At 48.5% G+C, this 25,966-nt stretch overlaps 2 protein-coding genes across 9 annotated transcripts in view; one reads left to right on the forward strand and one right to left on the reverse strand.

Moving 5' to 3' along the window:
- On the reverse strand, positions 1–11,902 carry WFDC3 (WAP four-disulfide core domain 3). Of its 7 annotated transcripts, none has more exons than XM_019943937.3 (6): positions 11,708–11,887; positions 9,769–9,857; positions 2,060–2,307; positions 1,598–1,729; positions 853–1,038; positions 1–236 (listed from the first exon to the last, which is right to left on the reverse strand). In XM_019943937.3, exons 1-6 carry the CDS (start codon positions 11,885–11,887, stop codon positions 220–222), a joined length of 852 nt encoding a protein of 283 aa, XP_019799496.1. In that variant the 3' UTR covers positions 1–219. The 7 variants fall into 7 exon arrangements, with proteins under 7 accessions (XP_019799496.1, XP_019799498.2, XP_019799497.1 ...); XM_019943939.3 differs by having other exon boundaries at positions 1,598–1,748; positions 11,708–11,797; XM_019943938.3 differs by lacking the exon at positions 11,708–11,887 and adding an exon at positions 11,243–11,679.
- DNTTIP1 (deoxynucleotidyltransferase terminal interacting protein 1) overlaps positions 11,850–25,966 on the forward strand; it is a 21,186-nt gene continuing 7,069 nt past the window's right edge. The window contains exons 1-8 of one of the 2 annotated variants that reach the window (XM_019943936.3): positions 11,850–11,990; positions 12,529–12,641; positions 13,295–13,391; positions 16,124–16,222; positions 22,591–22,659; positions 22,915–22,971; positions 23,116–23,174; positions 24,009–24,054. In XM_019943936.3, coding sequence (XP_019799495.1) covers positions 12,586–12,641; positions 13,295–13,391; positions 16,124–16,222; positions 22,591–22,659; positions 22,915–22,971; positions 23,116–23,174; positions 24,009–24,054 — 483 coding nt within the window. In that variant the 5' untranslated portion in view covers positions 11,850–11,990; positions 12,529–12,585. The remainder of the gene's footprint in view (positions 11,991–12,528; positions 12,642–13,294; positions 13,392–16,123; positions 16,223–22,590; positions 22,660–22,914; positions 22,972–23,115; positions 23,175–24,008; positions 24,055–25,966) is intronic. The other variant, XM_004319094.4, reaches the window with a different exon arrangement.

The raw sequence follows: 25,966 nt of genomic DNA on the forward strand, positions 1-25,966 counted from the left end.
TCAGCATCAGCCTTTATTGGGGAAAAGAAGCACCACACACCCACTTTCCAAGCCCAGGGCTGGGTTTCCTACGGTCAGGGCAGCAGCAAGAACAGAAACAGAGCAGAGAGGGCAATGAAAGTCCCTGGGGGTGTCACAAGCCCCAGGACATCATCCTCTCCTGGCTACCAGGACAAGCCCCCTGGAGTCACCAAAGAAACTCAGGACACATCAGGACAGCTACGGCACCGGGCTCTCTGCAAGTAGAAGAAACATCAGGTCACAACTGTGCCCTCCTGGCTCCAGCTCCTCAAAATGTTTTTTCCCTTCCACCCTGGAGAAGTTTGGCAAAGATTGCTCTCAAAGGCCTTACATAGCTCCCTGCTTCCCAGACAATCCAGTCTAAACTGGCATTGAAGACTCTTATCATTCATTGACCAACCTTACATTTCCTGTTCAAAAAACAGCCTGTCTGTTCCCTTACACACTCTCTCACCACCCCCATCCCAGCTCCCCAAACACGTCACATACATTACCCCCTCTGTGCCTTTGCTGACCGTCACCAGACCACGCGTGCAGCATGTTCTCTGGGCTCTCCTCCCTTGGTCACATCCTGCCTAGGCTTTAGGGCCCAGATCAAACCCTACTTCTAGGAGAAGGACCTTCCCAAGCAGCCACACTTACTCTCATCACCTATACGTGCATACTGCCTATACAAGGGTTCTGATCTGTGACATAGAATCTTTCTCTCCAACTAGACTCTCCAGGGCAAAAACTGTCTTGCCCTTCTGGAGTCCCCACCCAGCACCTAAGCCAGTGCTCTGTACATAGCAGTTAAGGCCATTGTTACTGATAACAATGGGCCGTACTCACCTAATTCAAAATTAGACCTGATGGTCCGGTTGGGGTTCAGGGCCAGCTGGGGTGGCAGGATTGGCGGGACACAGAAACGGCCACAGCCTGACTTGCAGCACTTTTCCCCAGCTGGGCAGTTCTCATCCGCCATGCAGCTGACAATGCACAGGCCCACCAAAATGTTTGGACAGTCGCCACCCCGCCCTGTGGGATAAACAGGCATAGGTATAGAGACAGGAGGGTTGGCTGCAATGACTCCAAGTTCCCATCTGGGACTTAGAGGCTCCAGATGAATCCATCCCTGATTCTAACTAGATCTTAACCAAAGATCTGGCTGGAAAACCTTGAAGTTCAAGGATCCGAGCCCCTGCAGGGCCCCAAGAGAGCATCTGGACTAATGATTTCCAAATGGTGTCCCACAGGAAGTTCTCTAGAGGTACCTTGGGACTTGATACCTCTGTGGGTTTGGGGCTGGGGCAGGGTGGGATGCAGAAGGAGCAAGGCTCCGAGAGCACCACCCTCTCCCCCTATGCTTGGGCTTCCTACTAACACCCACTGCCTTCCTCTAGTTCTTTCAATGCCAACATGGGCCCCTTGGTCCTTGGAGGAGGGCTGCTTTGGGTTGAAGGGCTAGGAGGACTGGAAAGATGAGAACTCTGACTCCTCCCACGAAGAGAAAGAGAAGAAGGCCACAGATGGCTCCCTCCCAAGCCAACCCTGGGACCCCAGGAGCACTCAAGTCTTCCCCAAAGAGCCAACATACCTCCCTTAATGTCTCCATGGCAGGCATGGCCACAGCCAGTGCTGCAGCACTTATGTCCCTGAGGACAGGATGCGTCCCCATCACACAGCTCTTCACACGGAAGGGGGTCTGCAGGACATTCACCGCCAAACCCTGCCATAAAATCAGAGCACTGGGGCCCAGAGGTGTTCAAGCCCAGTGTTTCCAGTTATTTTTATTGGGACTCTGAGTACAAAATACATTTTCCATTGAGTCCCGTGTGTACTTTATACCTATTTATGTGTAAAATGTACATATTTATGTGCATACATGTATATGCAATGCTGATACTTTATATTCTATTTCTTTTTTTTTTTTTAATGCTGACCACAAAATACTAAATAGCTATCCAGACTCACAGACTGAAAAGCACTGTTGAGGTCCAACACATTGTGGCAAATGCACTAGCTGCTACCCCCATATTCATCCTCCCTCCTTGCTTACTGTGGTCGACATCAACACTGCTGGCTGCTGGAATACGTGCTCTTGGGTAGCCCCCTCCCATACCGTCTCTGGGCTCGACTGGGTGACTTGCTTTGACCAACAGGACACCAGCCAAGTATGATGCAAGCAGAGGCTTGAGCAACACTTGCGTACTGGGGCTTGAACACTCCCTCTTGGAAACCACCCACCGTGCTGCAAAGCAGCTTGGGCTAGGCTGCGGGATAGTGCGACGCCTCCGGAGAGAGAACCTGGAGGAGGAGAGGCCATCCTGGACATTCCAGCCACAGTGGAACTTGCCAGGGAGCTCCCAGCTGCATGAAGGACCTCAGCTGTGCCACTGGGTATAAGAACTGCCCGGCCAAGCCCAGCCAACCCACAAAGCCACACAACTGTGAGAAAGAATGCACTGTGTTAATGTTGATGACTTCAGGATTGGGGCTTTGGGGGAAAAAAAAAAAAAAAGAATGCACTGCGTTACGTCGCTAAGTTTGGGGATCGTTTGTTAGGTGGCAATAAATAACTGAAGCATTTGTGAATAGAACCCCAGGCTTGTTCTGAGAGGCAGTGAGCCCAGTCAGCTAAAATGATTTGCTTCCCCCATATTCCCTTGTAACTAGGGGTGACCACAAACTAAGATATAAGCTGGGAAAACTATTGCATTGTTGGTTCAGAGAATACAGCTGTCAAACTGCCCTCTCATTTCTTTCTTCTTCCAGTCCAAAGACAGACAAGGAATCAGAGCAGCCTTCTTGCAACCAGGAGGCACCCAGTATGAAGACAAAGTCAAGAATTGCAAAGGAGAGACAGAGAAATTGTTTCATCGTGGAGTCACCACACCAGCCCTGGCGCTGACTTCAGGACTTCTTGTTATGTGAGAAAGAAGAATCCCTGTTGGTTTCATTTTCTGCTTCATGTAGCCAAACACATTCTTGATGTGCCCTTTCACAGCCCCTAAGAAGACAATGAAACTCAGAGAAGAGAAGGGGTTGGCCCAGAACTGCAGAGTGAGTCAGCGGCAAAGCAGGACAAAACTCAGCCTCTCGGTTTGCAGTGAAGCACTCTTTCTACTACACCATCCTTAAGACATGTGGGCAACAGGCCAGGTCCACGGGGGCAGGCACACCCAAGAAGTCACATCCAAACCAAACCCACTCACCATGACTCATTCCTCTCAGTGTTTATTTCAAGTTTTTTAAATGGAGGGGAAAATGATAGGCAATTCAAGCTTTGTAGAAAACCGAGACAGGACTGGCCCAGTGCCTCTGAGAACGAACATGTACATACGATTGGACACAGCTGGCTCTGGGAACTCTGACATGATGGAAAAAGCAAGTGTTGGACTCCAAGAGAATACATGCAGCTAAACAATCAAGATATAATAACCTGGCATCCTAGGATTTTCCGGAATAGCCCCTATTTCAAGTATTTTTTGCCATTGTCCGCTTGTGTCACAATTATGTGTCTTGATATATTTTATTCAGAAAATATGGTCACTGTAACCACCAGATGTATCTCCCCACGCCTCCCCACCTGTCTGACAAACACTAAAATCCATTTAACAAGGAACAAAGCCTTTTACCCCACGGTGGAGAAGGCTGCGCATAAAATAAATCTCCCTGGTTGGGAAAAACACAGCAACATAAACTCACCAAGTCACCGTGTGCCCTAGAGTGGAGGCCTAGAATACCACACTTTCCAGATATCACCATTTTTCCGGGCCCAACTCTGAAGTAACCAGTGCCAGGAGGACCCTGCTACCTCTGCCCTTATCCTCAGGACCAGGCATAGAGACCAAAGCCCTACCCTCTCCCAGGCCAGGCTTCCTTGAGGTCCCTGGGGTTTTGTCAAATATTAGAAGCAATGAAGGGACACTTAGGAAGATAGGCTGAAGCCCTGAGGGTCACAGCACATCCCCTCGGACCAGTGCCCAGCAGAGCCACCCAGTCTAATGCCCCATCTGATGCTTGAATCCCTGCCAAACAATCCCCTACTCTCAGCTTGAACAGCGGGAATTAAGGGGGCTTCAATAGCTCCAAGCCAGACTACGCCATCCTTATACTTAAGCTAGACAGCCTTAGGTATAAGGAAGTCCTTCTTTATACTCAACCGAAATCTGTTTCTATCCATTGGTCCTTTTCCTATCCCCAGACACCTGGCAAAAACATGGCTCATGCCATCTCTTTAGCCATCCTCTGCCTTTCACTGTCTTAGCTTTGCCAGGCTAGGTAAGCTCAGTTCCTCATAACGCATGGTTTCCAGTCACCTCACAGGTATCTTAGCAGGAATCAGGATGAGAAATAGGAATGAGAGCCAGAACGGGGATGGTCATCCCTAGCCTCCAGATATGCCCCTATCCCAAGATCCCAAGCTATCACCAGAAAAGTAGAATAAAAAGCTGAAGCCTAGGAAGTACTCACACTTAGTCTTTACCGTTGCCCCAGTTCCAACCTTCCACTAGGGAAGAATGCCAGCTGCTGGCAGAAAATAAATTTCAAAACTTCTTAAGCCAAGAAGGGCCCTCTGAGCCTTCAAACCTACTCCTCTTCTCTTGTAAATAGACAGACACCCAGAAGCGGGAAGGATTGGCCTGAGGTCAATGGCCACAGAATTGGGTCCCAAACCCCCAGCTCTGACACTAGGTCCACTGCCCTTTAACCCACATCACGGTGATCCCCTGCACTCCGCAACGATCACCCAAAACCAAATCACCAAGCACTGGGACTCAGCTCAGTTCTGCCAAAAGACCCAGTGGTAGACAGTTTTAGGGGTTAGGAAAACTTATAAATAAACTAGTGTGTCTGGAACCCCCAAGACCACTCCTAGTTTTGGTGATTCTCTAGGACTCACAGGACTCAGCATACAGTTGTACCCATGGCCATGATTTACGACAGCACAAAAATACAAAGCAAAATCATCAAAGGGAAGAGGTGCATGAGGTGAAGTCCAGAGGAAGCCAGGCGCAAGCTTCCAAGAGTCCTCTCCCAGGGGAGTCACACAGGATGACTTCATTCCTCCAGTATGGAATTGTGACGGTACATGTGAAGTGGTATCTACCAGGGAAGCTCACTGGAGGCTTAGGGTTCTTCCTGCGGTCTGGTCACATGGGTGCTCTCTGCCTAGCTCATACCACTCTTATTAGTTACGGTGGCAGGAACCGTCTCAAAATCCAAATTCCCAGAAGCCCACCAAGGCCAATCTTGTGAGCAGGCCTTTCTGAGAATATCAGTCTTGGGCCTGCTGTGTCAACTCTTAGCTGTACAACCAGCAGTGAGGTTTTAGAAAAAGGGGACCCAAACACACAGGGAGCCCATGCCATCAATGCATACGAAGGATACAATGTACATGTCGTGGGACTTCCCTGGTGGCGCAGTGGTTATGACTCTGTGCTCCAGGGCTTCCCTGGTAGCTCAGTGGTTAAGAATCTGCCTGCCAATGAAGGGGATGCGAGTTTGAGCCCTGGTCCAGGAAGATCCCACATGCCACGGAGCAACTAAGTCCACACGCCACAACTACTGAGCCTGCGCTCTAGAGCCCGCACTCCGCAACAAGAGAAGCCACTGCAATGAGAAGCCCGCGCACCACAAGGAAGAGTAGCCCCCGCTCGCCACAACTAGAGAAAGCCCGCATGCAGCAACGAAGACCCAATGCAGCCAAAAATAAATAAATAAATAATAAATAAATTTATTTAAAAAGACTCCACACTCCCAGTGCAGGGGGCCCCGGTTTGACCCCTGGTCTGGGAACTAGATCCCACATGCATGCCGCAACTAAGAGTTTGCATGCCACAACTAAGGATCCAGCAAGCCACAACTAAGCAGCCCGCCAGCCACGACTAAGACCCAACACAACGAAATAAATAAGTAAATAAATAAATAAATGTTTTTTAAAAATAATAATAATACACATGTCATAATAAGCAAAACAGAGGGTCACGGGGGATCAGGAGGGTTCAACTTTCATGCAGTGGAAGGCAGGCCATAAGGGAGCCAGAGGGGACAACTCTTAGGCCATAATCTGAATCTTCACTCCAAAACCTCCTCCTCCTCCTCCCAAAGTTGTCCCCTTCTCAGTAAAGACCACCACCATCACCCAACAGCTCCAGCCAGACACTCACCACCCTTTTTGACACTTCCTTTTCCTCAACACCCACATCTGCTAACTTCTTTCCCCGGGCCTGTCAGCTTCACCCTCAAAAGTACTTCAAGGGCTTCCCTGGTGGCGCAGTTGTTGAGAGTCCGCCTGCCGATGCAGGGGACGTGGGTTCGTGCCCTGGTCCGGGAAGATCCCACATGCCGCGGAGCGGCTGGGCCCGCGAGCTGTGGCCGCTGAGCCTGCGCGTCCGGAGCCTGTGCTCTGCAACGGGAGAGACCACAACAGTGAGAGGCCCACGTACCGTAAAAAAAAAAAAAAAAAAGTACTTCAAGTCTGCCACTCTTCCAGGTCTGCACTGTCACCACCCTGGTCTGAGCCATGATCACCCCCAACCCAGCCTGGCATATTGGCCTCTCAACTGGCCTGCCATCTTCTACATTCGCCCCATCCATTCTTCAGACACCAGCAGAGTAGCCTTTTTAAAATGAAAAGCGGATCAGGCCTCTCCTGCTTTTATAGCCCCCTTTAAAGGCCTCCCATTGCACTTACAATAAAGCCTTAGACAGAGGCCCCGGAGACTCCCCCAAAGTCTGGACTCTGCCTCAACTGGAACCACCTTCCTTCACCATCTCTTTCCTCCAGCCACACTGACCTTTCCCCTCCTTAAAATAGTAAGCCCTAGACGCAAGAGGGAAGACATATGGGAACATATGTTTATGTATGACTGATTCACTTTGTTATAAAGCAGAAACTAACACACCATTGTAAAGCAATTATACCCCAATAAAGATGTTAAAAAAAAAAAATAGTAAGCCCTGCCCTACTCCACTGCTTTTGCCCCTGCAGTTCCCTCTTCATAGCACTCCACCCAATGGCCAGCTCCTTCTCGTTCTCCAACTTAAAATGACACCTCCTCTTTCCCTCTCTTTTCTTTCCCTTCATTGCACTCATCACGACTGGTGGTTATTCTTGCTCGTTTATGATTATTTACTGTGTCTCACATCAGAGGGTGAGCTCCATGAGAGCAAGGGCCGTGGCTACCATGCTTACCCCAGGATGCCCAAATGCCAGGTAGGGTAGACACTCAATATGTATTGAATCCATTTATAAGTGAGCAAGTGAATAGACAAGCCAGACCTCAGATAGTTGGGAGGGAACCTGAACAGCAAGGTGCTGGGCATAACTATGTGAGCTGTCAGGTATTATCTGGCAGGTTTTGTACAAGTTTCTTATGTGCATTTCTTCTCAACTGCATGCTGTAGACTGAATATTTTTATTCTCCGAAAATTCATATTTTGAAACCTAATCTCCAAAGTGAGGGTATTTGGAAGTGGGGTCTTTGGGAGGTGATTAAGCCAGGAGACTGGAGCCCTCATGAATACTAGTGGCCCTTACTGCCCTTCTGCCACGTGAGGTCACAGCAAAAAGACGGCAGGCTACAAACCAGGAAGCAGGCCCTCCCAGACACTGAACCTGCTGGACCTTGATCTTGGACTTCCCAGCCTCCAGAATCGTAAGAAATAAATTTTTGTTGTCTATAAGCCACCCAGTCTATGGTATTCTGTTATAGCAGCCCAAATGGACACTGCATTATCACTCTATGAGATAAATACCCTTATCTCCATTTTAAGGATGATAAAAATGAGGTTCAAAGAGATGAAAGGACTTGTCCAAGGCCACAGAGCCAGCAAGCAGAGGAGCCCGGTTCAGACCCATGCTCAGACCCGAACTGCCTCAGGGGAGCAGGTCCCAGGGTCTGTCCTGTGCCCTCAGACACCCTGACATTCCTCCAAGTTACCAAACAGACAGGACAGGCTATGGTAAGCTTCTGGCAAATCAGAGCTTAATGAAAGTAGAGATTATTCATAGCCCAGGAAGGGGAATTCCCTGTGCAGTGGGCTGTAGCAACGAGTCCTGCTGGGTGAGTGGGCCAGCCCTCCTCCAGGAAAAAGTAGTTAGCTAATATCCCAGCAGAAATATTCCTTCCCACCAGACGAGGAACCCCACTCAGCCAGTGGGCTCTGGGAGAGGTGCAGAGAGATCACTACTCTAACCGGCCAAGCTCCAAGGAAAGAGGAAGCCCCATCTGGGCTGGCCAGGGCCCAGGGCAGCTCACCAAGCTGCCTCGCCTGGCGGCCGGCCTCACCCTCAGCCCCCGCAATTCAGCCATCACCTTCAAACACTGCGAAGATTGTACCAGGCCTGACAAGTTGACAGTGAGTGACCCGCGTGAGACAGATTCCCAGGCTCTGGTTCCAGAGCTGGCCCTCCAGAGTCCTGGCAAAGAGTACAACACTCTATTCTCCCTTACGGGCAGGCTGCCCAAGGGAGCTGCTGCAGCCAGGCGCAGACAACGCCACTGGGTACAGGGAAGGGGCCTGCTACCTGGGGAGGTTTGGCTGGAAGGAGGCCAGCCTTAACAGGAACCCTGAGTTCAAAGTATAAGATGCAGATAATCAATGGCCTGTTCTCTCCTGACAGAAGGCAAAGAACTGGGGACACGAGTGATTAAAGGAGAAGAGACCCCCCAAAAGGGGAAAAAAGAGGTGAGCTAAATTTCAAGAGCCAACCGAGGAGATAGGAAGCTCTCTGGCTCTATCTAGCCCAGAGGCAAGATCGGAAAGGAGACTCGGATTTCGCCTCTCAAGCCAACATACCCTTAGGGGTGCCTGCTCGACAGAGCCGACCACAGCCTGCGCTGCAGTGCTTCTGCCTAGCCAGACAGGATTCATCCTCCCGGTATGGCTCTTTGCATGGGGTCTTATCGCGAGGGCATTTTCCTTCTTTCACTGCAAAAGTTATCACTTGAGATTGGGGCAACTGGCGAGGCCTCAAGAAACAGGGAATGGAAGCCAAATGTACTTCGGGGACTTTTAGTCTCTCCAAGATTCCTGTCAAAAATATTTCTGGGGCTTCCCTGGTTGCACAGTGGTTAAGAATCCGCCTGCCAATGCAGGGGACACAGGTTCGATCCCTGGTCCGGGAAGATCCCACATGCCGCAGAGCAACTAAGCCCATGCGCCACAACTACTGAGCCGGCGCTCTAGAGCCCGCAAGCCACAACTACTGAGCCCGCGAGCCTAGAGCCCGTGCTCCGCAGCAAGAGAAGCCACTACAGTGAGAAGCCCGTGCACCGCAAGGAAGAGTAGACCCTGCTCGCCGCAACTAGAGAAAGCCCACGCGCAGCAATGAAGATCCAACGCAGCCAAAAATAAATAAATTAAATAAATAAATAAATTCAAAACAAAATATTTCTGCAACCACTTTCCCCTTCTCCCACACAGCTGCTAACATGCACCCAGCACCACACATGGACCAGCCACTCTGCAGAGAGAGAGAGACAGAAAGCTTGGGGCGATCCTATTCTCACCCTAGGGTGAGAGCCCTCGGGAAAAGCTAGAACCTCTAGTAAGCCAGACTGGAAGTGCTATCTCCAGAGAGGACAGAGAAAGCCAGGAAGACCTATCCTGGCTGTCCCAAGAATCTATGCGTCCAGTTCTGTTCTACAGAGAAGACCATCTCCCCAGATGAGGACCCTCACTCTGGGAGGAGGCAGGGGATGACTTCTCTAGTCGTTTTCTATTGCTGTTAGCCAGGGATCCCAAATGATAGCTCACCATGCTCTCCTGCAGTCACCCAGGATGCCACAGACCCAAGAGCAAGAAGTGCCTTCAGGAGGAAGAGGCAGCTCGACATGATGATGATGCTGAGGGTAGAGATGAGAACTCAGTTCAGGCCAGACGTGTACACCTTGCCTTGTATCAATACATCAACCGAGGGAAGGGCAAGACTAGGGGATTGGTCTAAGGCCAGCCACAAAGTTTTCCCTTTCGCAATAATCCCCAACGATGTCTTCTCCAGACAAGAAGAAAAGTGACTGGTTGCTGGTGTGTGGGAAAATTCCTGGCACTACCAAAAGACACACGTGATGGGAATGATCAAACTCTGCAGTATACACAACATCCCTGGACAATGATGAGGAATCTAATGGGCAGCTGAGGAAATGGAGGGATGGCCACTGGATAAAGGATCAAAGAGAGCCTTAGAGGGTTTTGGAAGGACACAGCTACAGCTGTAATGAGAGAGGAAAGGACTAGAGACACAACTAAAGAAAAGAACCAAAGCTAATAAAATGCACTGTGGCTCCTGTCCATCCTAGCAACCTAGAAAACAGAGAATGGAACAGACTGCTTAGAAACTATCCAAAAACTACAGAAAAGCAGTGTTTAGATTTGTTCAGAACTAATATAAATGCACCAAAAACCTAAATCTTGGTCCCTCTAGCCCATACAGGGTATTATTGGACTATATGAAGGTTAGTCAACAAAACCCAAAAGAACAGCTGCTATGACTCAAGTAGTAACCTAGGTCATATATACTCCCTTTCTTTATCTCTTCTTCCTATATTTCTTTTTATTTTTTTTAATCTATTCCTTTGGTCAACCATGATACCTAACAGCAATACCTATTGGCATTGCTTAGCCTAATAAGGTTAAAGGGTAAAAACCTCCTTAATAGGGACAAAGAGTTTGGTGCCAGAAAGTTGCCTTATTGTTTTAAGGCTGATATTGGAGCGTGGAGATAATTAACATTTATTGATGACCTAACATGTGTTTTATACACATTATTTATTTTATGCCTCACAATAATCTTGCAGAAGTAAGAAAACTAGTTCAGAGGGAAAATTAGCCAAGGTCATTAAGCTAGTAAGTGGTAGCTGCTGGAATTTAATAATAGTAATGACATAACATTGTTTGAGGGTTTACTACTGCCAAGGTTCTAAGTACTTTACATGAATTAACTCACTTAATTCTCATTGCAACCCTATGAGTTAGGTACTATTATCCCCATTCTACAGATGGGGAAACTGAGGCACAGAAAGAAATGTGGGTCACAGCTAATAAGTAGCAGAACAAAGGTAAGCAGTCCAATCCCATAGTCAGTGTTAACCACCATATCATAATGGATTTGAACTCAGATCTTTCTAACTGCAAAACTCATGCACCTTCTACTACCCCGTATTACGACCTGATAAAAGTAATTTTATCTACCACCCATAAGTAGATCCAATTCTATTCATGGACGTCTTACCTCTAATGCAGAGCTAAAGGGGCTCTGGGGAACTCCACAGCTGTTAAATCCCTGCATCCCCAGCCCATCCCAGTATCACGCATCTGGGAGAGAAGCCCAGAATCTTCATTCAGACGCCAAGAGGCAATCCCTGGGGTCAAGGCCTGGAGAGACCACTGGGTGAGTGGGATGGCATGGGCCAGACCCCCTCTTGCTGGGTTTCGGGGTCCTCGCATTGGGCCCATCCAATTCCGGGGGCTGAGTGCCAGGCATATTAAAATCTAGTTTTCCAGAGACAACTGCAGGCGCCTCGGTACCAAACGCTGCCCTCCGCTCCCCAACACCAGCCCGAGGAAACCTGCTCCCCTCCTCCTGACCCGCACTTCTCCACGGGTCTTGGTCCGGCCAGAGAAAGATCCGTGACTGAACACCCACAGTTTACACCCGAGGGGCGGCCGCTCCCGAGAGGGAGCCTGGTCAACCTACCACAGGGCCTCTAAGCGTCTGGGACCCGGCGAGACGCGGCGGCTCGGTTTCCCTGGTAACCCTGCCGCTCGCTGCGTCGCGCTTCCGGAGACTGCAGGCGGCGCGCTCCAATGACGTCACAGAGAGACTTTTCAGCCGGTGACAGAGTCGGGCTGAACTTGTGGATACCGGGGGCGCCATGGGGGCCACTGGAGACGCTGAGCAGCCGCGGGGACCCGGCGGGGCAGAGCGGGGCGGACCCGAGCTGGGAGACGCGGGCGCAGCGGGGCAGCTGGTTCTCACGGTGAGGGCGTCCCCGGGGAAGCCGCGGCCAGGCCTGGGCTTGGGCCCGACAGGGCCTCGGGCTCCCGGGACCCTGGCCCGTGGGCGAGAGAACGAGGCGGCTGGTGCTGCCGAGGGGTTGTGGTTATCGAAGTCCGACGACCCGGCTTCATATTCTGGTGCCGCCCCCCCAGCTAGGTGACGTAGGCCGGCCCTGCCAAGCCCCTGAGCGCCAGTTTTCTCTTCTCGAAAATGGAGATGATTAAGCCCTGCCTCGTAAAGTTGTTGTGGGAAAGGATATAAATGCGGGTAAAGCGCCCAGCGCCTCATCTGGCACAGAGTAGCCCCTCGGTGGACGCTGATTCCTTTCCTCCACCCGTTCCTGAAAAAGTGGGGTTGGGATTTGGGGGCAGGAAGCTTTTATCTCGGTTCCTCTTCCCTGGTAGGACCTTCCAACCACTGCCCTCCCCCCTACCCCAAGCGGGGAGAGACGGTGAAAGCACCTGAGAAGCAGGGATGTCTAGGTATAACTTAATACCCACCCTCAACCTCCACCCCAGCGTCACGGACCTCGGTGACATCTGCTCCCTTGGTCTCCACAGAACCCTTGGAACATAATGATAAAGCACCGGCAGGTACAGCGGAGGGGCCGCCGCTCACAGATGACAACAAGGTAAGGCTGGCCTTGGGTGGGACTTCCTCTCCCAGGCACTGGCTTGGGAGGCAGCTTTTGGGTCCCCACTGCACAGAGCTGAGAAAGAGATCATCGGCCAATAGAAAGAGGAGATTCAGATTCTGTAACTCTGTGTGACCTTGAGCAAGTCATTTCCCTTCTGAACTCAAAAGAGGGGGCATGTTGATTCAACAGTGCCCAAGGCCCCTAACATTCACAGGCTCTGCGTTTGAAGGCTCCAAAGAGGCAGGATAGCATGGAAGTTAAAAAAATGTGGGGCTAATAGTATCCATCTCAGGGAAGGGAGAGAGCACAAGATGGGTCTTTGGGATGCTGGTTATATATGTTTCTTGACCTGAGTAGCGATTAAAAGGATGTTCACTAAAACTGTTTGTTAAAGTGTATAGACTTTTTCTGTGTTAAGTATTATACCTCTATAACACTTTAAAAATAATGCCATTCCATAGAGTTATGAGTATGAAATAAAGTCCTGCATCTATGTGGTTTGCAGAGCACCTGGGCACGTGGCTAGTTTTCTGTAAAAGCCATATGTTATTGTCATTAAAGGGTCCTATCTCAATAATTGGCTGGGCAGAGTAGGAAAGGATATGTTTGGGACATGCCTCCTGACTGTGTCTCTTTCCTGAATGCAGTTTCACAGATCCTGCCATCTCCATGGATCTCCTCCGAGCTGTCTTGCAGCCTAGCATCAATGAGGAGATCCAGACTGTCTTCAACAAGTACATGAAGGTGAGAAGGACACAAAGATAAAAAATTAACAGGAATAAAGACTCATGGGCAGTCCTTGCCTGCATCACAGTCTCTCTTTCTAGTACACACAGATAATCAAAAGTTTTCCAATTCTGAACCCCCGAAGAATGTTTTTCCTCTTTGGGGGTAATTTGAATTCCTCTTCTTGTTACCAAACCAAACTCGGGTCTTACTGCTTGCCCACGTGCAGTGAAGCCAATCTACTGTCCCTGGGTTGTGGTGAAGGAAAGTACAGCGTTTATTGCAGGGCACCAAGCAAGGAGTCCAGGACAGCTAGTGCTCAAAACACCCAAAGTCCCCGATGGGTTTAGCAAAGCTTTTTTTTTTTTCTTTTGCGGTATGCGGGCCTCTCACTGCCGTGGCCTCTCCCGTTGCAGAGCACAGGCTCGGGACGCGCAGGCTCAGCGGCCATGGCTCATGGGCCCAGCCGCTCCGCGGCATGCGGGATCCTCCCAGACCGGGGCACGAACCCGTGTCCCCTGCATCGGCAGTCAGACTCTCAACCACTGCGCCACCAGGGAAGCCCCCTCAGCAAAGCATTTTTAAAGGCAGAGTGAGGGAGGGGCATCCCAGGGTCTGTGATCAGCTCGTGCACAATTCTCTGATTGGTTGATGGTGAGGTAACGGTGGTGTCACAGGGGTTAACATTATTAATCCTTAGGCTCTGGGGCTATGTGCTCATATTCATCAGGTAGTTCATTTCTTCCCTTTGGTGGTGGATTTAGCATCTATAAGACAATTCAGGAAATGTGCATCAGATACTGTTATCTAGGTACTTGAGGGAGGAGCTAAAGCAGAGGATATGAGGGAGGGGTCTGCCCCCGGGAAGGCCCCACAGGGTCCTGCTCCGTTACATTTGGCCAAGCTGTTGTGAGGATGAAGTGACTTAAGTGTAATATGCTTAGCATTGTGCTTGGAATGCAGGTGTTTTTATTACTTGTTTAATAATATCATCATTATTACTATTTAAAATTCTTTTCAAGATCTATTAATAAACTTATACATGGCTCTACCTGGATGTCCCATGGATACTTCAATCCCAGCATATTCAGGACTGAACTCTTTTTTTTTTTTTTTTTTTGCGGTACGCGGGCCTCTCACTGTTGTGGCCTCTCCCATTGCGGAGCACAGGCTCTGGACGCGCAGGCTCAGCGGCCATGGCTCACGGGACCAGCCGCTCCACGGCATGTGGGATCCTCCCAGACCGGGGCACGAACCCGTGTCCCCTGCATTGGCAGGCGGACTCTCAACCACTGCACCACCAGGGAAGCCCAGGACTGAACTCTTGTTTTTCTTCCTAAACCTTCTCTCTTGTGTTTATTCATTCATTCAAAAAGTATTTACTGAGCACCTACCATAATGCAAGCACTATGCTAGGCACTTAGGGATGTAGCAGTGAATAAAATGGACAGTGTCCTTACCCTCTTTAAATAAATGTGTACTTTGTCAGGGAATGCCAGAGAGAACAGGAAGAGAGTGACCGATAGGGAACAAGGATGCTATTTCATAGCTTGTGGCTAGGAAAGCCCTCTGATAAGAGGACATTTGAGCAGAGACCCAAATAAAGTGAGGAAAGAACAAGTTGTGCAGATACCTGGAGGGAAAGCAACCCAGGCAGAGGGAACAAGGGCAAAGGACCTGAGGCAGAAGCATGCTTGGCACATTCAAAGCAACAGAGTGGCTGGAGCCAGCAGAGCCGGAAGGAAAGGAGAAGGAGAGGTGACCAGACAGGTAACAGACTCAGCTCAGGCGGAACTTTAAAGCTGTGGTGAGGACTGTGAATGAAATTTATTGCTTGCCACATCAGGAAATAAAGGATGTTGCAGCCATCAAGCCATCACATTACAGCCACCCTGATGTTGAGCCATGAGGGAACTCAGGATAGAAACAGGATGCCCGCCATCTAGCGGTCAACTGCTGCAGCCACCCCTGACCGTGCACCTTGAGGAGACTCAGGATGAGAAAGCACAGGATCCTGGTCCCAGATAGCTGAGGTGCATATCAAAGGAATAATTTCATTGAGCCCGGACTCTTGCATCTTCCCATGCATAGGAAAGTGCTAAATTCCTTAATTTGAGATGTCTGGTTTTCTTTATTTAAGAGTAATCTTTTGATGTTCCGACTCCGTGGTCTTTGTTGCGAAAACTCCTATATATCCTGGGTCCCCCCACTTGCCTCTTTGGAGTAGTCCCTCAGAGCTGTCTGAGATGCTGTGTCCCAGGCTTAAGTCCTCAGTTTTGTCCACTGAATAAAATATAACTCTCAACTTTCAGGTTGTGCATTTTCTTTCCAGTCGACAGGACTTTGGGTTTTATTGCAAGTAAAATAGAGGCTTTTGGAGAGTTTTGAGCGGAGTTCATGATCTGAACACTTCTAAAAAGTCGTTGCTGCTGAGGGCATAGGTTCAATCCCTGATCAGGGATACCGCAAGCCATGTGGCACAGCCAAAAAAAAAAAGAATAGCTTTATTGCTTTGCCAGAGGAGTTTTACAGCACCTCCATGATGGTTCTCCTCCTTAAGAGCGTATAGAGTGGGGAAGCAGAGCCTGGGATGTGAATCTAAGTCTGGCTGATCTCAAAGCCGTGTTCATTATCACCTTTCCTTTCTTTCTGAGGGTAGGAGGAAAGCTTCTGTTTTATATTCTGTTCCCTTCAAATTGATGCAGATTAGCAGGACTTCTGACCTTGTCTTCTATTGTACCTCTCCCTAGTTCTTCCAGAAGGCCGCACTGAACGTACGCGACAACGTCGGGGAAGAAGTGGATGCAGAGCAGCTGATCCAGGAGGCCTGTCGGAGCTGCCTGGAGCAGGTGAGATCAAAGAGGAAAAGAGATGTAGGCACAAGGTTTAGCCCTCAGGGCTCAGCAAAGAAATGTGGTCCCATCATCAGTAGTATTTGGAGGGATACCCGGCGAGCTACTTACATCTAGATAGGGCTTAGAGCTTTGCTGACAGAAGGGAAGGGAGGTAGCTACTAGAGGCCAGCTACCATGGTAGATGCTTTCACCTGCGTTAATTCATTTACATCTCAGAAGAAACCTGTACAGAAGGCATGTTTCCATCCCTAGTTTAAAGATGAAGAAATTGTGGCTTGGAACAAGCGAGAGAGAGAATAGCTAAGGTCTGGCTCGCCTCTGCAAGTGCTTTTGCTGATTTGATCCTTCAAGTAATCGCAGCCCCTTTTGGTATCATGAGAACTGTCACCCTTTCTGCCTCCCTGCCTCTCAAAGTGGTCAGGAGTCATGACATCAGGTCTAGAAATGGCTGTGTCCTCAAGATAGTAGTGAACAGTTTGCATGTGTCAGCTGCTGTTATTAATAGGAATTGTCAGCATCACCCAGATTCTGTGCTTGACTGTGGAACCATTAGCTGTCAGAAATGGAAATTTCTTCATAACCATAGCCACAAGGGCAGGCTTGAGGTCAGTACCATGAGGGTAATTATCGTGCGATGAGAGAGTAACATCTTCCGGGAGGTTGGCTGACTAGCTACTCAGGCACAGCCTCAGAAATGAGCAAGACCAGGGCCTAGACCTCAGCTTTGAAAAAGCAAAACTCCATCCTGTGAGGGCAGTGAAAGCTGATCTGGTTCTCATAGACTATTAAATTTAAGCTAATCAAATTCATAGGAGGCCATTTCATTAACTCACTCTGGGACTGTAATATGTTATAATCAGTTGTGACATGTGCTGATAATAAAACAGGGCAGTTTGCTAACACTAATCTTATAAGTTTGAGCTGAATCAATATTAAATTGATAAAACCTTCACTCTCATTTGCATCCTGAAATGCTTTCTTGAATTTATTTCTTCACCTAATATGTGTTGAGGGCCTACTGTTTGCCAGGCCCCAGCAGGGCTGTGCAATATGAACATAGTCACTGCTCCCAGAGCCCTTGACATTACTGCAGTGATCATACAGTAGGTCTATAATCAGAAACTGTTACAAATGCTGTAGCATAGGAGGTGATGAGAGAGTACACTAGAGGGTGCCGAGCCCAGGGGCAGGGCAGAGTGGAGAAAGAAAGAAGCCAGTGTTGTTGGTTTTCAGAGATTGGAGAGGATGGCAGAGCACTGCAAACCAAGCTATAGGTGTGGAATTTTAAGCAGAAGAGCTACCTAATGAAATTTGTATTTTCAAGATCACTCTGGCTGCCATGAGGAGATTAGCTTGGGAATCTGCCATGGAGATGGAAAGGGAAATTTATGAGACCGTTCAGGAGTCCCAGTGAAAGGTGAAGATGGAGTTAAAGTGAATTGGGCATAACCTCCACTCGCTGAACGTTCATACCTTTCCAGGCTTCTGAGTCCCCACATCCACCTTCCACAGTTCCCCCCTTCCAGTACTGATGTAACTGTGTGGTCAGAACACGTGGAATCAGAGCATAGGAAGGTAGAAAGCCCAAAGTCTAACTTAAAACCAGATGAATCAAGAAATTTGGGGGAATTCCCTGACAGTCCAGTGGTTAGGACTCCATGCTTTCACTGCCAAGGGCCTGGGTTCAGTCCCTGCTCGAGGAACTAAGGTCCCAAAAGCCCGAGGCACGGCCAAAAAAAAAAGAAAGAAATTTTGAAGAAGTCTTTTAACCTTTCTGACCCTCAGTTTACTCATGTCTAGATTTTGGACTAAGACCACTGTTTTGCTGTGAGGATTAAATGCGATGATACACATAAACCACCAACACCGAATGGCTACGTACAAAGCGTACTAGATGCTAAATACAGGGCAGTGACATTCACAGTGTGGTGCATATTGCTGCCTCCCAACACAGCCTCACTTTCAGGGGGCCGGGATGCGTAGAAGCTCCGTGTCTAAACTGCTGCAGAACTTCTTCTTACAGTAAAAGATTCTTCAGACTGGACCTGATAGAATCAGACTAGACTATTTCTTGGTTTTAGTGGGATTAAGACTTGATTGGCTTGTTTTCACTTTTGAAACCCCATCTTGCCCATCTCAGTGGTATTTCCTAATCTTCTTCACTACCTCTTTACAGCTGTTTCTTAGGGAGAAATGACTGATCTTATCTATGGCACGTGGCCTTGGGGTTTTTGATTGATTTTGTTTTGCAAGGTAGTTGTGGTTATTTCTTCGTTTTATTTATGCAAGTAGTACACATTCACTAAGAACAATGTGTCATAGTAGCTAAGGATGCAAGTTTTCTCTTGATTCTGACTGCGCAGATTTGAGTCCTGGCTTCAGCACTGACTGGCTGTGTGACCTTAGGCAAGTTGCCTCACCTCACTAAACGTCAGGTTTCTCATCTGCAAAGTGGAGTTAGAGGCTCTACCTCATAGGATTATTGTGAGAATTAAATGTGGCAATACTCTTAAAGCATTTAGATCAGTAGCAAAGACTCAATAAATGTTACTTGCTGCTGGTGTTATATTAAAATTAGAAAATATAAATTACAAAGAAGAAAATTAAAATTTCTCATAATCTTACTGCCAACAATAACTTCTATTAACATTTTGATGTGTTTACCATTTTTTCCCCTACGTATGTTTATACACATGTGTGTTCATTCACTGGGACACTGAGAATACAATGGAGAACGAAACAGACCGGCCTTGAACCCACAGTCCCCTTCAGAGGCCACACTATTTCTCTGTTCCCTTTTATAGCCAGACTTTAGAAAAGGTTGCTATCCCTGACTCTACTTTGTCACCTCCCATTCATTCCATTAGTTCTTTCATTTGTTTTTTTTTTGTCATCCCCCCCCCACCCGCGTAAGCCGCGCGGCACAGCTGATTCAACAGGGCCCTTGGCAGTGAGAGCACGGGATCCTAACCACTGGACCACTGGGGAATTCCCTGTTTTGGGGGGGTTTGGTTTGGTTCTTTTCCTTTGATTTGTTTTTCTTTTGTTTATTCCATTCATTCTTTCACTCACTTTGTTTTGGCTTCAGTCCCCACCAGTTCACAGAAAGCCCTCTTATATCAGGGTCACCAGTAACCTCCATGTCGCTCAGCTTGCTCAGCTTCTTGGTGGCATTCGTCGCAGTGGATCACTTCATGTCTCTTGGAACACTCCTGTCCTGGCTCCAGTGCCTTGACTTTGCTCCAGCCTCATCGGTCACTCCTCCTCACTTTCCTCAGCTCTTCTTCTCTGCTACTAACTTGACGCATTCCCAAGTTCAGTCCTCAGACCTGTCGACTTACAGAAAAACACACAACAAACACACAATGTAAGAGTTGCAAGTTAAGTTTTATTCAGGGACTTACTGAGGACTGTACCTAGAGACAGCCTCTCAGTGGCTCTGAGGGAACTGCTCCGAAGAGGTGGTTTATATATGATTGGGGGGGGGGGGGGGCAGGCGCTGCAGTCAAGCATACGTCTTGGTGAAAGATTACTGCTGATGACAAAGAACAGACATCTTAAGTTAATGATTTTGCTGCTTTTCTATGTATGGGAAGATGCAAGAATCTGGGGTCATTGAGATTCTCCCTGAGATATGCATCTAACTGTCTAAGGGCCTGTTTATCCAAAGCACAGAGTGCCTCATCCTGTTTTTCATCCTGAATTTCTCTCGGGGTGCACTGTCTACTTGCAGTGGGTTACGACTTAACTCTTGTAGTGCTGAGTGGTGAACAGCGCTCTTTGTTTTGCTTTGTTCACAAATCCCATCTCTTCTGTGGCTGCCTCTCGTTCTAGGTGATTTCATCTAGTCCTGTGGCTTTGAAGCCAGTTTAACTGGTGATGATTTCCAAATGTATATCTCAGCCCTGAGCTACTGCCCCTCTTGCCTTCCTCCACTCCATCCTTACAGCAGCCAGACCCATCTTTTTAAAGATGAATCAGATTGTGTCACTCTCCTCTTTAAAACCCTCCAGTGACTTCCCATTGCTGGCAGAATAAACCCTAATGCCTTACCATGACCCACAGAGCCCTACCTAGACCTCTCCTGCATACTTCTTTAACTTATCTCATCCCACCTCCCCCTCACTGACTACATTCTAGCTGTATAGGAATCCTTTCTGCTTCTCCAGCACACTGGGCTTGGGGCCTTTGCACTTGCTTTTCTCACTGAGAGGCACACTGTTCTCACTGCCTGGCATACGCTTAACTCTTTACAAAGCTTGTTCCTTCTTTTCTTTAGATTTACCTTAAATATCACCTCATCAGAGAGGCCTTCCTTGGCCACACCATCTAAAGTAGTGCCCCCCACCCCACTGACATCTTACTCCCTTTCCACCTCCATTTAATCTCTATCACCTTACTTGTTTATTCCGCCATTTATTTCAATCTGAAATTATTAATAGTACACATGTTTATTTTCTACCTCCCTCCCATCCCCAACCTCTGCTAAAATCTTGAGCTTTACAGCAGTTGAGGCCTGATCTCATTCACCACTGTATTCCCAGACCTAGAATATGACTCTTAATATGTGTACACTGTTTATCGAATGATTGAATGGATTAACATGGCAAATGAGCAGGCAGGGTTCCTGCTCTCATAGAACCTACAGCCTAGTTAGGCAATACAGGTCTGAATTAAATTACCACACAGATGTGTGCAAAGTTACACACTGAGATTTGTGCACTCTTCACTGAAAAGGGACAAAGCTTGGAGGAGAAGATCATGAGTTCAGTTTTCGACTTCGCAAATTTGAGACATCTACACGTAGACATGGGGCAGACTGTTACATAAATCTGGAACTCAAAGGAGAGGCTACCACTGAAGATAGAAAATTAGGGAGATAGGTGTTAACTGAAGCCATAAGCATAAATGAGAGCAGACAGAATATCTAATGAAAAGAACCAGATTGAGGAGGATGAGCCAGCAAAGAAGGCTAAGAAGGAGTGGCCAGAGGGCTTCCTTGGTGGTGCAGTGGTTAAGAATCCACCTGCCAATGCAAGGGACATGGGTTCGATCCCTGGTCTGGGAAGATCCCACATGCCGTAGAGCAACTAAGCCCATGTGCCACAACTACTGAGCCTGCGCTCTAGAGCCCGTGAGCCACAGCTACTGAGCCTGCGTGCCACAACTGTTGAAGCCCATGCGCCTAGAGCCTGTGCTCGGCGACAAGAGAAGCCACCACAATGAGAAGCCCGCGCACCGCAAGGAAGATTAGCCCCTCTCGCCGCAACTAGAGAAAGCCCACATGGAGCAACGGAGACCCAACACAGCCAAAAATGAAAATAAATAAAATAAATTAATTTATAATTTTTAAAATTTTTTTAAAATTTATAATTTAAAAAAAAAAAAAAAAGGGTGGCCAGAGAAGTAGGAGGAAAACCAGGGCATGTGGCCACAGGAGCCAGTAGAAGACTGTTTCCGGAAGGAGAGCGCTCTCAGGGCTGTCAAATGCTGCTCCGAGAGGTCACGTGATCCTGACTCTGCACAGGCCTGCAAGACCCTGCCAGCCTCCCCACGCTCCTCGCTCACCACTCTCTCCTTCTCCCATTACTTAGAGGCCATCCTCTTCTTCAAATGAGCCACGTCTGTTCCCAGTTTAGGGCTTTTGCACTCCTTCCTGCGGCAGAAACACGCTTCTGCTCAGCCTTTTCTATACGTGGCTCCTTCTTCACATCTCAGCTCAGAGGCTCCCTTCTCAGCAAGGCCTTCCCTGACCACCTACCCAAAGTAGCCCTCCCCTCTGGTGATTCTCCATCACATCTGCCTAGCTAGGGTTTTTCCTTCTCAGAGAAAAATTCATGATTCGAAGTCACCTTGTTTATATGTTTGTTTATTTGCTTATCATCCGGATCACCCACAGAATATGAGCTCCACAGAGCAAGGCCCTTGCTTGTGCTATTTACTGCTGTGTCTCCAGCACTTACGCACTAGGCACTCAATATTTATTAAGCGAAAAACGGCAGCTTACTGAGGAATATGTTTAATATCAGTGCATTTAGTTAGAAAAAATACATAGCATGTGTTTACATGGAAAAGAGTGAGGAAGAATTTACATTGAAATGTTAATAGTATTCTGTGGGTACTGAGGTTTCAGATTTGATTTTTTTACATTTTGCTTATTTACATTTTTCTAATTTTTCAACAATGGTCATGAATTATTCAAGTTTTTTAAAAAAGATATCTATTTGTATGCATATCTCACGGTCCCTTTGTACTGACCATGAAAGAGTTTTAACCCAGTTTGAAGTTGTGTCTATAAAAATGGGGGCAGAGAGGATTACCACCAAAATAGTGACTGTTAACACTTGGTCTTGTCCCTTCAGGCTAAACTGCTGTTTTCAGATGGAGAAAGAGTAATACCCAGATTGACCCATGAGCTTCCAGGGATAAAGGTTAGAGTCACTGTGTCCTCAGGTCTTGGAGGGGGAGACCGATCAGAATGGGAGGCAGGTGAACTCTGTGGCCTAGGGGAGGCTCCACGGACCACCCATTTGTGGGACCAGGTCTAAATAGCATCATGCTGGGAGGGCTGCTGAGTCCCGGCTCAGGGAGGGGCTGGAGGGTGTGGTCCAGGGGCTCTGTCTTCTGCAGCCCCAGGGGACCCCCGGCCACTGGCCTCCCACTGACTCCTTTCCCTTCTCCTGCAGCGTGGCCGGCAGGCAGAAGAGGAGTGTGCCCACCGAGGAAGCCCCGTTCCCAAAAAGGTAAACCATCTCCTGGTTTTCTGGCTGGGGAAAGGGCGTCATTTGGTCTCGTTGGGAAACCATCTCCTTCAGGTGACCCTGGACCTGCCAGTGGGGTGGGGACTTCCACAGGGTCAGGCCACTGACACCTGTTCTTTATGGCAGAGGAAGGGACGACCTCCGGGACACATCCTGTCAAATGACCGTGCAGCCGCAGGCATGGTGTGAGTAGGGGCCAACAGAACCAAAGGGAGGAGCTGGGAGGGAGTGGGCTGGGAGGAAAAGAGACCAGAGTTCTCTGCCTGGCAAAATCAGATCCATTTGTGCCAGGTCCCCGTGGAGGGGAGCGCTCTCTAGTCTGAGGGGTGGGGAAAGAAGGCAGTGAGGAGGTTGTCGTATCCTGTTTTTACCCCAGAACAGTTCAGCACAGCTTCATTCAACACCAGAGGTCTTTTATTGGTAGTGTGTATTGAATGCTTGTGATGTGCCGTAACTGGTCTAAATACCTTATATATACTTGATCTTTTAATCCTTACAACCACACCCTAAGGATGGTATAATTAATTTTGCAGATAAGGAAACAGAATTACTTACCCAAAGTCAGACAGCTGATAAAGGGCAAAACTGTACTACATTGCCTCCAGGATGGTCATTTTCAAAGATTTTTAAAGCAACAGAATCTTTTGTCAAACAGAGCTTTATGTGGGAGCCTAATCCTCATGCCTTAGATTCTGTCCCCGGCCCGAAGCACGTTCATTCCTCACTAACACAAGACAGGGAGTTGCTGCTGTTATCGCCTCCTGACAGATGAGAAAACTACAGCCCAGAGAGGTTCTTGGACTTGCCCACATGGCTAGGTGATAGCAGAGCGAGTCCTCGAATGGCTCCTAGTCCCTGTGCTTTTTTCCCTTTGCACCTCCTCTAATGAGCACCAGGAAGCAGTCCACCCAGGGCTGGAGCGAGAGTATATGCGGAGCTCCCACCAGCAGCAGCAAACCGTCTTCCAGTCCTAGGCCTGATCTTGGGGGATTCACCTTTCTTCGTTTCCCTCCAATCAGATGGAAACCAAAATCCTGTGAACCAATTCGTCGGGAAGGTCCTAAGGTATGATTATGTGAGCATGGCAGTGACTGCTGTCCCAAGGAGACCCAATCCAGGCTCTGGGCTCCACCTTGAGGGAAAGGGGCTGGGGGTGGTGAAGGACATGTGCATGCCATTCCAGAGCCATTTTCACCTCCCACCCCACCTCCCAACTCTGGCCTTCCAGAAGCATCCCAAGTAAGGACTGAAATTAGGGGCAAAACAGAGAGAGGGCTTGGTCTTTGCTGAAGGCTTCTCCCTGTAAAAGCTAGTTGTCACTAATATTTATCCAGTACTTAACATGTCGTAGGCACGGCCCTAAATCTTTTGTATGGATTCCCTCATTTAATCTTTATAACAACCTTATGAGGTAGATTCTGTTACCCTTCTGTGGTTCAGGAGCTTTCTTTCCTACCTCCTGGGCAGAAATTATATTATTTTATCTGGTTATCTTATACACTTGATACACCTGAAGACACTAAGGACCACACAGTTGCCCAAAGTCACGTACTGCGTAAGTGGCAGAGCCGTGTCAAACCCAGCCAAGGTCCGTGGACACCAATCTGTGCTCTTAACTCTTGCCTCCAGAACAGTTGTTTGCAAGCTTTTTTAAGAGTAGAATCCTTTCTTCAACTAAAATCATACATGGAAGCCCAGTAAGGTAGGTGAAAGCTCCACTGTCCGGGTTGCAGCTGTGTCCAGTAGAAACGGTCCGCCCCTTATTGTACTGGCCCTCTGCTTCCACCAGTGACCACACCTTTCTTCTTCAACTCTGCTCCCTTAGAGTCTCCTAGACCTTTCTCTTCCACTCCAGACACCCCTTCTCTCTCTCTGGTGAGTCCTTCCTCAGCAGTGACCCGTACAAGTAGGCGTTCCCCAGAATTCTCTCCATTGCCCACTTGTCCACCTAAAGTTTCTCTCTGGATGATCTAAAGCATCCACTCGTATGGTTTCGGGGACTAGTATGTGCTGAAGTTGCCTTACCTCTTTGACCCACACCTCTCTCTCTAGTTTGAAGCTTGTATATCCTAGTGTCTGCTAGCGCTCTCGGCCTGGAATCTCCATAGAATTTCAAACTCAGCATATCCAAAGTTGAAATCAGCCTTTCCCCAGACCTGCTTCGACCTTTTCTACTCGAGTCATCTTTGCCTCTTCGTTTCCTTTTCCTCCAGACATCCAGTCAAGTCCCGGATGATTCTACCTCCTAAATACGTTTCTCACAGTTCCTATTCCCTCTTTTTCGTCCTACTGCCATCCTAGCTCCAGCCTTCATCTTTCAAAACTGCTCTAATTACAACTGCCTCTAAACTGCCCACCCAGCCTGTAGCCTCGACACTTCATGCCCGTTAACCACGTTGCAGAAGAGCGAGCTGTCTTGAGCACAAATCCGGCTCTCCCTGTCTAGAGGCCTTCAGTGACTCCCCATCACCGACAGAATGAGCAAAATGAAAAGCCGTCCACATAGTGTACAAGGGTCCCCAGCCCCTCTCTGCTTTCCTCTCCAGCCTCGTCAATTGCCGCTCCCTAATTTGCTCTCTTTTAGCAACACAATCGCTGTGGTTTCTCCAACAAGCCAAACCAGCTCTCACATGCCTTTGTTCATGCTGCCCCTCCTTCCTCCCCTCTACTCTGTCCAGCTTGTGCTCTCCCTGTCAGAACCAACTTGGGAATTAACCCCTTCAAGGAAGCCGTCCTGTTACCCTCCCTTTGGCTCCCATTAGGCTGTGCACTCATCTATGTCACTGCCCATCTCATGATGGCATCATTATCTGTACCTACGTCTGTGGCCCCCTGGAGAACAGATACTATCTCCAATTCATTCCTTTACCCTCCACCCCTCCACCCCCCACCCCCCGTATGGAGCAGAGGACCTAGCATATTAAAAGTACTCGGTTTCTTGAATCAGCTGTTTGATGAACAGTGGACAAGGGTGGTG

Source organism: Tursiops truncatus, chromosome 15, assembly GCF_011762595.2.
Source record: "Tursiops truncatus isolate mTurTru1 chromosome 15, mTurTru1.mat.Y, whole genome shotgun sequence".
Taxonomy (NCBI): domain Eukaryota; kingdom Metazoa; phylum Chordata; class Mammalia; order Artiodactyla; family Delphinidae; genus Tursiops; species Tursiops truncatus.